This window comes from Sapajus apella, unplaced genomic scaffold (assembly GCF_009761245.1).
Source record: "Sapajus apella isolate SASKATOON/1434 unplaced genomic scaffold, GSC_monkey_1.0 scaffold294, whole genome shotgun sequence".
Taxonomy (NCBI): Eukaryota; Metazoa; Chordata; class Mammalia; order Primates; family Cebidae; genus Sapajus; species Sapajus apella.
Window position 1 is genome coordinate 22,353 of NW_022437234.1, and position 15,698 is coordinate 38,050.

At 55.0% G+C, this 15,698-nt stretch overlaps 1 protein-coding gene across 5 annotated transcripts in view; it reads right to left on the reverse strand.

The window, feature by feature from the left end:
* Positions 1 to 1,561: 1,561 nt before the first annotated feature.
* LOC116545586 (whirlin) overlaps positions 1,562 to 15,698 on the reverse strand; it is a 104,926-nt gene continuing 90,789 nt past the window's right edge. For 3 of the 5 annotated variants that reach the window (XM_032272125.1, XM_032272123.1, XM_032272121.1), the window contains 5 exons: positions 7,885 to 7,956; positions 6,284 to 6,821; positions 3,321 to 3,502; positions 2,673 to 2,795; positions 1,562 to 2,395 (listed from right to left, as the gene is read on the reverse strand). In XM_032272125.1, the coding sequence (XP_032128016.1) occupies positions 2,213 to 2,395; positions 2,673 to 2,795; positions 3,321 to 3,502; positions 6,284 to 6,821; positions 7,885 to 7,956 (1,098 nt within the window). In that variant the 3' untranslated portion in view covers positions 1,562 to 2,212. The remainder of the gene's footprint in view (positions 2,396 to 2,672; positions 2,796 to 3,320; positions 3,503 to 6,283; positions 6,822 to 7,884; positions 7,957 to 15,698) is intronic. The other 2 variants (XM_032272124.1, XM_032272122.1) reach the window with 1 other exon arrangement.

Genomic DNA, 15,698 nt, shown 5'->3' on the forward strand with positions numbered 1-15,698 from the left:
CTGTGGCTGTTGTCATAAATTAAAACAACACAAATGCCTTCTCTTACAGAGGGCAGAAGTCTGAAATCAGTCTCACTGGGCTCAGGTCCAGGTGATAGTGGGACCGTTTCCTTCTGGAGGCTCTGAGGCGAGAATCCACTTTCTTGCCTTTCTCTGCTTCTATTGGCTGCCTACATTCCTTGGCTTGTGGTCCTTTCCTTCATCATCAAAGCTCATCACTGCAACAACCTCTGCCTCCATGATCATACCTTTTCCTTTTCTGTTACATCTTTCTCTGCTTCCCATTTATAAGAGCCTGATGATTACACTGGGCCCACCCCATCTCAGGACCTTAACTTAATCATGTCCGCAAAACTCCTTTGCCATATGAAGTAACATTCCAAAGTTCCAGGAGTTGGGATCTGGGTATATTTGGGAGTCATTATTTAGCCTACCAAACCCATTTTACAGATGGGGAACTTGAGGCTCAGAGAGTTAAACTACTTGCCCATGACCACACAAACTTTGGAGTTGAATGCCAGTAGATGAGAGGCCTGACAAAGCCTTCCTGCAGCTAGGTGGGGGATCATTCCCTGCAGAGGGGCCACAGCGCCCTGAGGGGGAATGGCAGGGGTGCCTTCAGAAACACCAGCTGCCTCAGGGGAATCTATGGCTCAGGTGGTCTGCCCAGGCTGGAAAGAGAACAGGGACAGCCAAGGACAGGATCTGGGACAAGAGCATGGAACCAACTATCCCTAACCCACCTCTGGCAGAACTCTGGACACAGGACTGGACGAAGCAGGATTTCTCAAATTCTTCGTCTTCCAGACAAATACTGAGGATGGAAGGAATGAACCCTGGGGCTGGGACAGAGGCGGTACCGTGGCGGTACCACAGACTGCGTTTGCTACCTTTTCCTCCCCACCCGCTCCATAGGTTTTGCTCTGACACCCACTGCCCTTGGCTACTGGAACAGCTTGGCCTACACAGGTAGAGAGAAGTGACTGGGAATTTATAGCCTCTTCCCATGGGCCTTGTCCAAAGACTGACAGGCATGAAAGCCCGGCCCTCTGGCCTTGAGTGGAGACAACTCTAGACCTAGTGTACACCGTGGGGTCCTCCTGGGACCAGGCTGAAGCTGCCCTCTGCGGACTCCGCCTGAAATCTCACCCCTGCTTGGCTTCCTCCCCTTCCCTGCTGGTCTTTCCTAAGGGTACTCCCTGCTGATTGCTTGCATATACATCCTTATCTCCAAGGCAGCTTCTGGAAATGGACCGAAGACGGACCACATCTGAGATTTAAAACATTCATGCACATTGTGCATTCCACCTCATAACATACTTGTGGGTCTTAATCTAAAAATATCATCTGTAAATACTTCAGTTTTGCCCTCAAGTCTTCAAGTAAGAAGCTCCAAGATGTGAGCGTGGCTCCAGCACCCCTGCACGCCCCACCGTGTATCCCACATGGAGCCACGGGGGCAGGCAGAGTGGGGTCTGTGACGCACTGACTGCCCCACCTGTCCTGCCCATGCCCCCACCGCATGGAAACCCCAGCCACACAGGTAGACCACACAGCACGCTGGCCTCTAACCTTGTTCAGATTTCTTTATTGAAAAATTAAAGTCATAAGCTCTGTATATAAATACAATGACACTGCTGGTCACCTGCAAGGCCTCTGGGATAGGCTGGGGGTACAGAGGGAAGCTGGGGTCTTGGGTCCCCAGGGGTATGGGGAGGGAAATAAATAAATACCATGGGGTATAGGAGCCAGGAGGAATGGGGGTGTGAATGGGGAGTTGCTTGATGCTTATTTGTGGCACTAAAGGTCCTGTGAGATGCCCCCTGGTTGGGGGCTGTGTCCACGAATTCTCAAGTGACTTCACTTTGGACAAAGGCTTGGGCATCTGGGGATGGGCTGGGTCCTAGCTACAGTGGGGCAGCAGTGAAACCAGCGCTCTGCCCTTCCTTTTCCTTTCTTCCTGTCCTGCAGCCCCCTTGTCTTGGGCGCCTACTGTGTACCCAGTACAGCACCAGTTCCTGACCTGACCTTCTGTTTGCCTTGCTCCCTTCCTCTCCCAGTTCTGGTCCAGTGGGCTGGGATGGAGGGGGGATATCTTCCTGCTACCCTGGCCATGCAGCCCCAACCCTGCAAGGAGCTTGATGAAGCCAACAGTGAGAAGGGACCGGGTCCAGGGGCTGGGCAGTGGTGGGAGGCCCTCAGGCAGTGGCCTCTAGAGCATTGCATTGAACTCAGTGACCAGAAAGTCAATGTAGTCACGGTCCTTGGTCTTGAAGGCCTCGGCGATGATGCGGGCAGCCTCCCGGTGCTCCTTGCCCCGAAGCGTCAGCCCATTCACTTCCAGGATCACGTGGCCCACCTTGAGCTGCCCACAGTTGTGAGCTGAGCCGCCTCTCTGCAGGGAGGAGACACAGGACAGGGGTGCCCGAGGGTTAGGTGGGCCTGGCTTTGACCACCCACTGGGCCAGTCCCAACACTGCCAAGCAGGTAGCTACAATCTGGGTGGCCACCACTTGGAGCAGGAAAACTGAGGCCCAGAAGAACAAAGGTGACATAGCTTGGCTCTGCCCTTGCGTGCCATGTTACCCATGAGAGTTGCAAAACCCTGGAGATGCTGAGAAAGGGCCCTGTGGGGTGGGGAGAGATGGCCAGGGGAGCTCCTGGGGACATACCTGAATAGTGACAATCCTGGGCAGGGGCTGGCGGGTGTTGGCGCCACCCTCGATGGCGATGCCCAGGGTGGCTGCACTTTTCTTCACACGGACCAGAGTGGACGTGGGCTCCAGGAGTCCAGGCTGTGGGTGGGAGGAAGGACACTACTGAGGCCTTGGCAGCTGGCAGGCCTGGTCAGGGGTCTGGGCTGGGCCATGACACCTCCCTGGGTCAGCAGAGCTCAGGCTCCAGCCCTGTGTCGGGAGCCTCAGGGGTGGTACATGCTAAGCCAAGCACTTGTGTTCTCAGCTCTTTTTAATCCTCACCAAATCCCCCTGAGGCTCGGGAGGCTAAGGAGCTTGCCTAAGGCTGCCTGGCAGTGGCTGAGGACTTGAATTCAGGCCTGACTCCAAAGACTGTCTCAGCCACCTGCCATGTCAAAACTGAGGGGAGTGTAAAGATTCCCAAGACCGACCTGCAGCCTCAGCCCCCAGTGTCAGGGCAAAGGACGGTGCTCCTCCAGGACGTCCAAATCCCTCCACTGATGGGGAGCTCACTGCCTCGCCTTGCGGTCACTTGCCAAGCTGAACCCGGGTCCAGGGACCTCCCACTGTGCACTGGGGCCTGTGTTCCTCTCCGCCCTCTGCATCCTCCTCCTCCCGGCTCACCGGTTTGCTGGCCCCGTCCGTGGGCCTCTCACTCCCAGGCAGCTCCTTGCTACTCCTGCTCCTGGTGGACGCCGTCTGCCTGCCTCGGCCTGGGGCGCTGGCCTCTGCCTCGCCAGCGTCCACACCACTGTCCTCGCTTAGAGTCTGCCCACTGTCTGAGAGCTGGGAGAGCGTAGAGGCTGCTGGGAGGGGAGAAAAGGAACAGAGAAGCAGCTTATATAGCTGGGGGCAGGGAGGGCTGCCTGGAGGCAGTGATGGAGATGGAGGCTGGAAGGCTGGGGGAATTCCCCAGGCAAAGATAGGGGAAGGAATGAAGAGACCATGGGCCTGGAGGGCAGGTCCACTCCCTGCTACCCTCTCCACAGACTCAAGACCTGGCCTGAAGGCCGTGACTTCCAGGACATCTGCTTTGATCTCTCAGTTCTCAGCCACTGGCATGATGATTAAAACAGAGGTCAGGAGGCAAACCCAGCCCACAGATGTGGGGGTTTTCTTTGTTTTAAAACTCACATAATGCTTTTTTTTTTTTTTTTTTTTTTTTTGAGACAGAGTTTGGCTGTGTTGCCCAGGCTGGAGTGCAAGGGCGAAATCTCAGCTCACTGCAGCCTCCACCACCTGGGTTCAAGTGATTCTCCTGCCTCAGCCTCCCAAGTAGCTGGACTTACAGGTGTGCAACACCATGCCCAGCTTATTTTTGTATTTTTAGTAGAGGCGGGGTTTCACTCTGTTGGCCAGGCTGCTCTTGAACTCCTAACCTCAGGTGATCCGCCCACCTCGGCCTCCCAAAGTGTTGGGATTACAGGTGTGAGCCACCATGCCTGGCCAATGCTATCAATTTTTAATGATGAACCAACACATTCAAATTAGAAGATTTCATATGATAAGTAATTTCTAGCTTCCCAAGAATAAAAGAGAAATTCTGCTACACCTGACCTGAAGCCCTGCAAGACCCCTGCTGAGCCGAGTGGCGGGCACATGCTCTCCTGCCCACCAGTCAACCCAAGCCGCTTCACTGTGTGTGTAACAGCCTGGCCCCTGAGTTCCAGACCCTAAGTTAAGAACACACACTCCGGAGTCTGGCGGGTCAGGTGTGAATTCCCACTGAGCAGCTGTGCAGCATGGGCAAGCAGGATAGCCTCTCTAAGCCTCCTATACTCTCCTTCCGATACAGAAACGATGGTGCCTGATCACTGGGGTTATTGTAAAAACTCGGAGGTACGATGTACAGAATGGAGCAGTCAAGGGAACAGACCTATGCTACGCTGCCTGGCTCCAGCGTGTGCGCTCTTCACCTGGGCTGCAAACTCAGGGGCCAGGCTGTTACGCAGAGAGTCAAGTGTCTTGGGTTGACTGGTGGGCAGGAGGGCAGTGCCCGCCACTCAGGCAGGGGTCATTCAGGGCTTCAGGATGGGTGTGCCGGAATTTCTCTTTTTTTCTTAGTAAGCTAGAAATTTTCTTTCTTTTTCTTTTTCTTTCTCTCTCTCTCAGAATTTTTTTTCTTAGCTAGAAATTCTCTCTCTCTCTCTCTCTCTCTCTCTCTCTCTCTCTCTCTCTCAGAATTTCTCTTTTTTTCTTAGTAAGCTGGAAATTCTCTCTCGGAATTTCTCTTTTTTTCCTAGTAAGCTAGAAATTCTTCCTCCCTCTTTCTCTCCCCCTCCCCTCCCTCCTCCTCTTCCCCCCCCCCCCCCCCACTCTCTTTTTCTCTCAACAGAGGCTTACTCTTCTGTCACCCAGCCTGGAGCACAGTGGTGCAATCTTGGCTCACTGCAACCTCTGCCTCCTGGGTTCAAGCGATCCTCTCACCTCAGCCTTCTGAGTAGCTGGAACTACAAGTCCCCGCCACCACACTTGGCTAATTTTTGTATATTTAGTAGAAATGGGAGTCTCATCCTGTTGCTTAGGCTGGTCTTGAACTCCCGACCTCAAATGACCCGCCACCTCGGCCTCCCAAAGTGCTGGGATTATAGGCGTGAGCCATCGCGCTCGGCCAGAAATTGCTACTTTCTATGTCTCAGTTTGTTTGTCTGTAAAATGGGGATAATAGTAGTACCAGCCTCATAGGGCTACTGGGAGGATTAAATGAGTTAATACTACAGGCAAGGCCCTTCTAACACTGTCTGGCATACAGAAAGTGCTCACTGTTGGTATGGCTGTTAGCTCTTATTACCCCATGGGTCCAGCTCCGTGCCAGCTCTAGAGGCAGCAGTGCTCCATCTGTGACAGCCCTGAGTCTCACTAAGAGGCCTCCCCTCACTAAGCTGTGAGCGCCAGGGCCCTGCATTTTGCATCCTGGTCTGTACAGGTGCTCAGGGGCATCCTATGGGTCCTATGCATCACTGTAGCCTCAAGATGGCAGCAGAATCCAACAAAATGTTCCAAACTCAGGCGGGAGCTCCACAGCTCTCAGGGTGGGGAAAGCAGGCTCCACCCTTCTCTCTACTCCCTCAGCCCATGGCCTCTAGCAAGCTGGGGCGCAGCGTCGGCTGGCTTCCCCAGGATTCTTCCTGCACCCTGACCCTGGACCTGACAGGGTCCAGAGACGGCCACTTCAGGTTCCACCTTTCCCCTCAGCATCTCCTCTGGGCCAGGCCCTGGGGGACAGGAACAGGAGCCACCCTGCCCTCCACGAGTTTGGTCCTCCTGGCGAATGCGGGGTGGCCAGGGCAGGGGGAACTGGAGAAGATGCTCCCACCCTCGAAGGAACCTGGCAGGGTTGTTACTGTTATCTCCGTTTTATGATGGGGAAAGCGAGGTGTAGACAGCAGTTGCCCACAGTCACGCAGCTAGTCAGCAGCAGAGCCGGGATTCAAACTGGGGTCTCCAACTCCCTTTACCACTCTGGCCCTGAGCCAGGAAACATCTGGGGTAGCAGGTCCCTCGACAGGCAGTGCTCCCACCCTTCATATCACCAGAGAGGACCGGGATCCCCCAAGGACCACAGAGCTCGGCCTTGCTGTACTCACTGCGCGTCTGGGGCAGGGCCCTCACTTCATTGACGTCTGGCTCACTGTCGGGACGGTGGACCTCCACCAGGACAAAGTGCTGGTTTGTGCCCGTCTGGTCTGGGTGGCTGGAGGGTGACAGGGGCGAAAGGCAGCCACCGGCCACTGTGGCCTCTGCAGAGGGGCTTTTCAGGTGCGGGGGTGACTGGACCCGAGGGAAGGGGCCGATGGGGTGTTGGTTGACCAGCGCCAGGTGAGCGTCCAGCGGCCTCTTGGAGCCGGGGTTGGCAGGGGAGACGGAGGCATAGATGGGGGAGGAGGGCGGGTCCTGTGCAGAGGAGGTTCCTGGGGTGGGCACGGTGCCTGCTGGTGGGCTGCGATTCTGTAGAGCCGAGAAGACAGTGCCCGAGTGGGAAGACACGGAGGAAGGCGGCTGGAGGTCCTCTCTCCCCAGCTTCCTGGGCTGGCCTAGTGGGCGGTCGTTGCCTTGGGCCAGAGGTGGTGGGGGAGGCAGTGGCTTGAAGCTTGACAGCCCCTCGGAGGGGGATCTGACATCATCCTGCCAAAAAACCCAGCAGGTGGAGAAGGAGTCAGAACCCATCGCGCCTGGAAGAGGGGAGGCCGAGCAGCCAAGCGGTGCCAGGCCCGGCTGGAATTCTGTCCCCACTCTAACTGCTCTTGGCCACGCAGCCCTGAATAATGCAACACCCGAGTGGAAAACTTCTCCCCCGTATCTCGGCAGCTGATGAGCGCTGGGATCTTGGCGGGTGTCTCTGGGGACGGCATCATTACCTTTGGGAACTGAAATTCTTGGCATCAGCCAGAGCTTGTCACAGGGAATAAAAGACTTCATTAGAGACGGGATGGAGAGGATGAAAATATATTTTAAAAAATGCATTTCTTTGGCTTTTCTTTTTAGGGGATTAAGTACTAGAAGCATGAGGGGTCAAAGAACTGGAGAGAGAATGGACGGGAGGAGATGGATCCACAGGCTGGGGTGCTGTGTGGCCCTGGGCAAGGCACAGCACCTCTCTGAGCACACCTCTTGGCAGTGGGGAAAAGCACACCTACCCAGAAGAGGTGGTGTGGCGATGTCAGAAGCCGTGTGGATACCGTTAGCACAATGCCCGCGTCACAGCAGGTACATGGTGAGGGGCAGCTGCGGACACTGTGACTACCATTCCCCTCTGCCTAGGTCCGCAGCAGACACCTGCACAGCTCCACCAGCCTTCCAGGCACCCTCCTAAAGGGTTTACTTAATTAATTTCCTCCTTGCCACAAACTTATGGGGTAGGTATGCTATGATCATCATCCCAACTTTACAGATGGGAAAACTGAGGCGCAGAGAGGCTAAGAAACTTGCTCAAAGTCCTACTGTGGCCAATCAGCCTGATGGCCTTGCCTGAAATCACCAGAGGCAAGTGATCTTGGCACCAGCTAGAGATGGCAGAACGGTGCGCCTGTGCACAGACCTGTAGCTGGGTCTGAGAGCTCATGGCAGAGGCCTGTCTCCTTTGCCACCCTCCGTTCTTTCTCTGTGGCCATCATGGAGAGGAGGGAGCCCCCAGGGCCTGAGCAGACGGGGGCGGGGAGCAGAACCAAGGGGCCAGCCAGGGCCTTACCACGGATACATCCGGGAGGGCGTTGACATTGCCTTGGACAGCCTCGCCAGTTTCCTCCAGGTCGAGAGTGTTCTAGAAATGAACAAGAAAGCAAGGTGAGCAAACAGAAGCTGAGAAGGGAAAACTGGTTTGCTCTCCAGCACACCAAAATCTGGAAGTCTTAGGACACCTTCATGTGGTTCGGGTGAGCCCTGACATACCTCACTTCCTCAAAATTTACTCTGCCCCTTAAAATGAAGGTCAATTTGGCTGCTGGTCACTTTGAAGTTTTCTTTGGGACTTTCTGATCACTTTCAGGCTTCCTCTGAACTACCAGAGATGCTGGGGCATCTTCAGCCTGGCCTGGGAATTCCTGGGTTTGGCCAGGAGTGCTGTGCTCTGCAGTCATGCCTCCAAAACCCAAGGCCTCCCTCCACCGCTGGCTGATGAATCCCAGGAAGGTGTGAAAATGGCAAGAGAGAAGTGGATGGGGAGAGTCTCTCCCTTGTTAAAATTCTAATGGTTTTAATCTCAAGGTGGTTTTAGGTTTAAATGGGCCTTATTTTGCAAAAAATATCTATTTCTTTTTTCCCTTCTCAGTTCACAAAAAGAAACCCAACGCCCCCTTAAGTGACACTGAGCTACCAAAAGGCTGTTTGTGAGCTCTCTATGGGTGGCCAATTGGAGCTCCTCTCTGAGCTGGGCTCTCCTGAGGGTTAAGGGAGCCAGTTCTCTCTGCCCCAGAGTCCAGAATGGCAAAGAGCTTCCACCACCGTGATGATTCGCTTCGCGTGTCAACTCGACCGGGCAAAGGGATGCTGAAGCAGCTGGTGAAACACTATCTCTGGGTGTCTGTGAGGGTGCTTCCAGGAGAGATCGGCATCTGGACGGGTGGACTGGGCAAAGCTTGCCCTCCCCAGTGTGGGTGGGCCTCATCCAATCCACTAAGGGCCTGAACAAAGCAAAGGCAGAGGAAGGGCAAATTTGCGTGCTCTTCTAGAGCTGAGGCATCCATCTCCTCCCTCAGACACCGGAGCTTCTGGTTCTTGGGCCTTTGGACTTGGACTAAGACAAAATCACCAGCTTTCCTGGGCCCCCAGCTTGCAGATGGCAGATCATGGGACTCCACCTCCATCACTGCGTGGGCCGGCCCCACACAATGAATATAGTATATCTGATTGCTTCTCTTTCTCTGGAGAACCCTGATGGCCACATCAACACTTGGCTGAAGTCTCAAGTGCAGTGCTGAATACTGCGCAGTCTCTGAAGCTCCAGGCTGTAAAGGACTGGGGACACAGAGGAGGTGAGACACCACCCCTGCCATTTGTAGCTCAGAGACAATGGGGTCGGTGGACACGCAAACAAGCAACAGCGAGACTGCAGAGAGAGCATCGAGTAGGCAAACATAGGCATATAATGCAACTGGGACAGGGGTTATCAAGGAAGGCTTCCTGGAGGAGGGGGCACAACTTAAAGCTAGGTTTTGGGAGTGAGCAGAGAAAAGAAGGGAACGATAGGTGTTTCAGATAGAGGAAAGGGTGTAAAGCAGGAAGGAGACAGGATGTTTGAGCAGCTCCTAGCGCTCCACAGAAGTCAAGCATGGAGCTCCTGGGCCTGAGCCAGAGGGCAGTGGGTTGCCACAGAGATGTGGTCAAGTTTGCCTTCCACAAAGCTCCCCTTTGCTCACATCCTCTCCAGCCAGGCTGGAATACCGTGGATGCGCCAGGGCCTCCGCACTGGCTGCTGTCTCCGCCTCCAACTCTTCTGCTTGGCTATCCATCCGCAAGGCGTGGTGTTGCTCACCTCCTTCAAGACCTACCCCACTTGTCACCTCCGCCACGAGGTCTACCCTCACCACCCCAGCTACAACATAAGTTCCCCACCCCACCCACCTTGCTTTATTTTTCTCCTCACTGATCACTATCTCTGCCCAGCAGCCAGAGGGTCAACCCGGAAACACACGCCAGATCTCTCTGCAGCTCAGGACCCCCAAGGTCTCTTCATCTCAGTTGGAGGAAGTTCCAAACCCTACACTCACTCTGCCTGCATGACTGGACCCTTTCCTGCTGCTGCTTCAACATCATGGGTTCAATCCTGCCCCAGGGCCTTTGCACTGCCGCACTCTCTCTGCACCACACTTGTGGTTCATTCCCTTACTCCATTTAGTTCAGACCTCGGCGAGCCTCTCCCAGAAGAGCCCTGTCTAAAACAGCACTGTCCCACCGCCGTCCCGGCCCACACCCTGCTCCTGCGTTGGTTTTCTGTGTAATGCTTATCACCATCTGACTTTATACTCTTTGCATACTGTCTGTCTCTCCCAATAGGATGTAAACTCTGAGAAGGCAGGACTTGGAACTACTTGGTCCTCACTCTCTCCTCAGTGTTCAGAACAGTGGCTGCTTGATAAACATTTGTTCAGCAAACTGATGAATCCATGAATGAATCAATCAATCACTCAAGCCATCACTGGAGGCGGCCAGAGCAGGCAGGGATTGAGCGGGGTGGTGCTGCAGTCCCTGCAGTGAGCAGTAATGAATGCTCGAGTGAGTGTGAAGGCAGCAGGTGGGGACAGAAGGCACTCCTGACACCATACCCCTAAGACAGAGGCCAGAGTCATGCCACACAGATCCCCATCTCACCCAAAAGATGCTCGCACGGGCCTTCCGGGTGAGAGCCTTGGAAACCCAGAGCGCCTCATCTGGTCCCACGGTGCCTCAGGGGCAGTCACACAGGGGCAACTGCCCCCATTTCCCTACAAAGTTGAGGCTTACGTGGTCCTGACCTGTTCACTGCTCACTGCCTCCCGGGAAGCTGCTGCCGACAGCCCCTGGGATGCAGGCACGGTATGTGGTGGTTGGGGGATTCTTTGAAAATGGAGAGGGTGATTGGGATGCTCTCTCGCCCACTGATGAGTGACACTGGTTCGCCTTTGCCACCTCTGAAGCTTCTTTGAGTTCACACCCAGTTCTGCCGCTTACAGCTGAGTGATGGAGGGTAAATCCTTCCTCTGTAAAATGGGGTAACAGCAATACCTGCCTTATGCAGCGGACATATTAACACTTAAAAAGTACTCAGAACAGGGCCTGGCTCAGCATATGAGGGAGGTGACTGTAACGTGCATCAGAAGATGGAGAGGCCTTGCAATCTGCCCCAGCCAGAGAATGAACTGCAGGAGGTGCCCTGGCCCATGTGACAACCAGGATGGAAAGCAATGGCGGCCCTCTCCCACCACCTCCCTCCTCCTAGACCATAATGAGTCCGATGCTCCCTGGTAGTCCAGCCAGGCGCATTAAGGTGAACAGTGAGGCAGTGATTGATACGCAGCCACTTCCCCAGGCTCAACATTCACGGCCCCGGCTTCAGCAGGAGGCACAGAGAGGGGTCAGAGCCTTCGAGGTATCTACAGCAAAGACAAGGGGAGCCACTGCCCCCTGCCCCAGGAATTCAACCTGCAGCTGACCCTGGGGGAAGCTGGGGTTGGGCTCAGATGACAGTACATGGTGGGACCAATGCCGTGGGAGTCTGTTTGCGCCTTCAGCCACGTAGGAAGCCATGATGGCTTTCCAGGGAAGCTGGGGGGGAGGCGGGCGTGGCTTTCTCCTGGAAAGGGTATTCGAGAACTACAAATTAGGAAGGACCTACTGTGTGCCAGGCCCTGTGCTGGGTGTTTTACTTATCTCATTTGATCCTCCCAATGACCCTGTGAGGCAGGTACTAGGATTGTCCCTTGTCACATTACTACACCTAAAGTTCAGAGGGAAGTGACTTGTCCAGGTCATCTGACCATTCTACAGAAGACCGGGTTGTTAGCCCAGGTCTAGGTCACCCCAAAGCCCATGCCGCTCAATCCTAGCCCCAGAAATGGGCAGGGCCCTGATGTCCTAGCAACCAGAGGCCCCCAAGAACGACCCTCTCAGAAATGAGAGAGAAGGCAACCATAGCCGGCCTTGGCCTCAGCCTCGTTCCCTGCTGTAACTGCATCCTGGGGACATGGCAGGTGGAGGTGGAAAGGTGGGAGGGTGAGGGGTAGATGAGGGATGACTAGCCAGCCCTGTGGGGGAGGCCGGAAGTGGAGCAAACGGCAGACGGGTCGGAGCTCAGCCCTGCCAGACTCCATCTGCTGAATCCAGACACTCAGGAGTCCCAAGTCCCCGAGCCATGTTCCTTATGCATCTGAAATAGCTGCAGACAGCCGGCTAAGGACCCAGGGGATGCGTCAGCAGAAACGCCTGCAGAACGGGCTTCCAGAGGAGGCTCAAGGTCAGAGCTCATGCGGGAGCTGGGCCTGTGCACTTTCGCCACCACCCACATGTAGTCACAGCCACCTGGGCCCCTCCCCTTCTACCCACTGAGGCCAGAGCCTCACTGAGGGCTTAGGCCTGGCGGCTCCATTCATCCTGCCAGATGGGACCCTTCGCCCACTCTACAGCTGAAGTGACTGAAGATCAGAGAGGGAAGGTCACCTGTGCAAGGTCACACAGCAAGGACAGGGCAGAAAGCTGAACCCTATTCAAAGCCTGACTCCACATCCCTGACAGAAACCTGCTTCCCACGAGAGCCAAGATGACCTGCTGCCATTTTTCTTCCATCTCCTTCCTCAAATCTGAGGCAGTTCAGCAAATTCCTTTTTTCAGAGAAAAGAACCCTTTATTTCCTGAGCTGACCAATCAGGGCCCTGATATCACAGAGGTACGGTCTAGGGGAAATGTCAGGGGATGAAACAACATGAAGAGGGCAACCCCCATGCTGACCTTTGCACGGTGGACTTAGGGACAGGTGAGGCTCCCCTGCATGACGTCAAAGCCTGAGGCCAGCTGGGCACCTCGGGCCACCTCAGCAAAATGCGGCTCCTCCCTCCCAGCCCTTATCCTCCTCTCAGCCCAATTCCGGGTTTCGAGGCCTCCTCCCCCTCATTACAATGGGAGAGCTCTTACATAAAGGTGCTATTTTCAGCTCTTTGTTGGTCGTGCTTCTGTACTCTGATGTCAAGCCAACAGGCTTCCCCAACCCCCACCCCAAAATGCAGCAGAGGCCGGAGGCTGGGTGGCTCTTTCTTCATTCTGTATGTGGGGAAACTGAGGCACTGAGTCACAAAGGCCTCTGGAGGGTTGCCAGTGGGTGCCTAGATGTTGCCTGAAGGGGCTGCTGACTGGAAGGGAGATAAAGACAGAGGGAGGGGGAGATCAGAGGGAGAGTAAGAGAAAAGAGAGAAAACAGAAGACTCAGCAGAAAGGCAGAGGCAGAAAGTAACGGAGAGAAACGGGGGGGGGGGGGAAAGAAAAGAGCAAAAAGAGCGAGGCCGGGGGCACAGCAGGGGCTGGGCTCAGCAGAGGAGCTTGTGACCCAGGAAAAGGCGGGGGTAGGGAAATGGAGGGACAGGGATGTGAGCAGGGGAGAGGCAGTAAGTCCTGACATTCCTGGGAGGCAGCGGGGTCCCCAGAGTGAAGCGGCAGGGGCCAGGGAGCCAGAGGTTTGTGGGACAAGACGCTGGAAGTGTCAACTATGCTGGTGGCAACAGGGGATCATCAGACCCCCCCTCCCAAACACAGGGTAGGGGTGGAAGTCTGGGGGCCGAAGGGAAAGGTCAGAGGTGTGGAATGGGAGAGAAACAGTCCTGAAAGCAGCTAACTGGGCCCCACACCGGCTGTGTGGCTGAGATCACGAGCGCCCCAACACGGGCCGGCACTGTGCTTTGCTACCAGCTTGTCTATTCCGGCTATCACATTTGACCACCCGCTCACAACAGTAGGGAGCTGTCTGGGAAGCTTCTGCATGACGCCCCCCTGAGATGGGGCAGGAGTCACCACCGCCTCGCAAGGAGGCCTGTGCGCTGCTGAACAGACCGTGCTTCCTCCTTTCATGCTAAGCTGAAACCCGCTCCGCCCCTCCCTCCCTGTGGTCTTAGGAAAAGGACGGCAGTGGAAAAGAGAGTGACCCAGAATCTCTAGAAGGTTAAGGCAAGAAGAGCCTTGAGGATAAGGCTGGAAACCAGGGCTCCCGGGAGGGGATGCAGGCACCTGAGACCTTGGCTGGGAGCGCTGTTACAGCTTCATTTTCATTAACCTCTGACTGAAAGGCCACATTTCCTTTCATTACAAGCGGAGGCAACAAAGCCGCGGTGGAAGTGGTCGTGGTCACCACAGAAAGCGCCAATCTTTCACGTCAGATTCCAGCTGTTGCAGGTGTCCGCAAAAGCCCACTTATGCACCTCTTGGCTTCACATGACAGCAGTTACTGACCCACTGTTCAACCTTGTTATTTCGGTCCTAAAGTGGCACGTTTTGTGATGGGGTTTCCTTCCTGATATGATCTGTCATCCTATGTATTGTATTTTATTTTAAACTTTTAAAGCTTTATTCTAAGAAGGGGCCTCAGGACTTCCCCAGCCTGCCAGAGGGGTCGGCAGCACAGAAATGAGGACGGCCCCCAGTCCTAAGTCAGGGCTTAGTCCACGTCCCCCTTTGATAGCTGGGAAAGTCCTCACTCAGAGGGCAGCAGGGGCCAGTCCATGTTCAAACAGGCTCTGACCTCTGCGGAATTGACTCCGCTTGATAGAAACAGCTTCCAGCAACCCCACTTCATCACAGGGGAAGGCAGGTGTTCCCTAAGCTGTCGTAGAGACAGCAAAGCACTGGCTGGGAGGAATGGTCCTACTCAGGCTCCAGGTAAAGCTGCGGTCAGGCCGAGCGGCACTAAGGCCTCTGGGAAAGCTGAAGATTCTAGAAGGTGCAGGGGCATATGCTGAGGCCTCCCTGGGATGGAGGAGGCGCTTCTACTCAAGGAGAAGACACCCACCATCCTCCGTACTCAGCAGCTTTCTGGGTGGCAGACAGGAGGTCATCTGGACAGCAGCAACAGCCCCTCCTGGTCACCCGCATCCACCCTGCACCTCTGGGCTCTCTCCACAGAGGTGACAGCTTAAAAAGTGTGAACAGAGGGCTGGATGCGGTGGCTCATGCCTGTAATCTTAGCACTTTGAGAGGCCAAGGCAGGAGGATCCCTTGAGGCCAGAAGTTCGAGACCAGCTTGGGCAACATAGTGAGACCCTATCTCTACCAAAAAATGTAAAAATCAGCTGTGCATGGGAGCACGTCCACCTGTAGCCCCAGCTACTCAGGACGCTGTGGTGGGAGGACCATTTAAGCCCAGGAGTCCAAGGCTGCAGTGAGCCACCCCAACAGAAACCCTACCTCTTAAAAAAAAAAACAGTACAAACAGGATCACATCATGTTGTTACTAGAGATTCTTCACGGTGCCCCATGTTTTAGGGTTAAACACAAATGCCTCCTCCTCCTGACCCTCGCCCCTCTGCCCTTCACTCCTGACACTAGTCTCCTTCCGTTCTTCTGAGTGGCCATGTGCCTCTCTGCTCAGGGCCCTCGGACATGCCCTCCCAGCTCCTCAGCTGTCTCATGTCATTCATTGCCTGGCTGAAGCCAACAACTTCAGATCTTAGCGTGAACCTCTCCCCGCCAGTACCCCGGACTGGGCAGGGCCCACTTATGTTCTCACACCACCCTTCGGCCTGCTTCATCAGAGCGTGCGTCATGGAAATGATCTGAGTTGCGGTGGCCTCCTCCACTGGACTTGCTCAACTTCAAGAGGGCAGGCTCTGCACCTTGCAGGCAGGAGGTGCTGGACAAAGGCTGCTGCATGCAGGAAGGTGGGGCTGAATGCATGAGTGAAGGAATAAATGGAGTTCCTCTCTCGCCTCGCTCATGGATGGAGGACGATTCTCTAAACCATCCAGGTTGGACCAAAGTCAGGATGCAGGGAGAGATATAAAGCTCTTTGACCATTTGCTACTTGTTTCTGAAAAAAGCTGGCTTGACAGT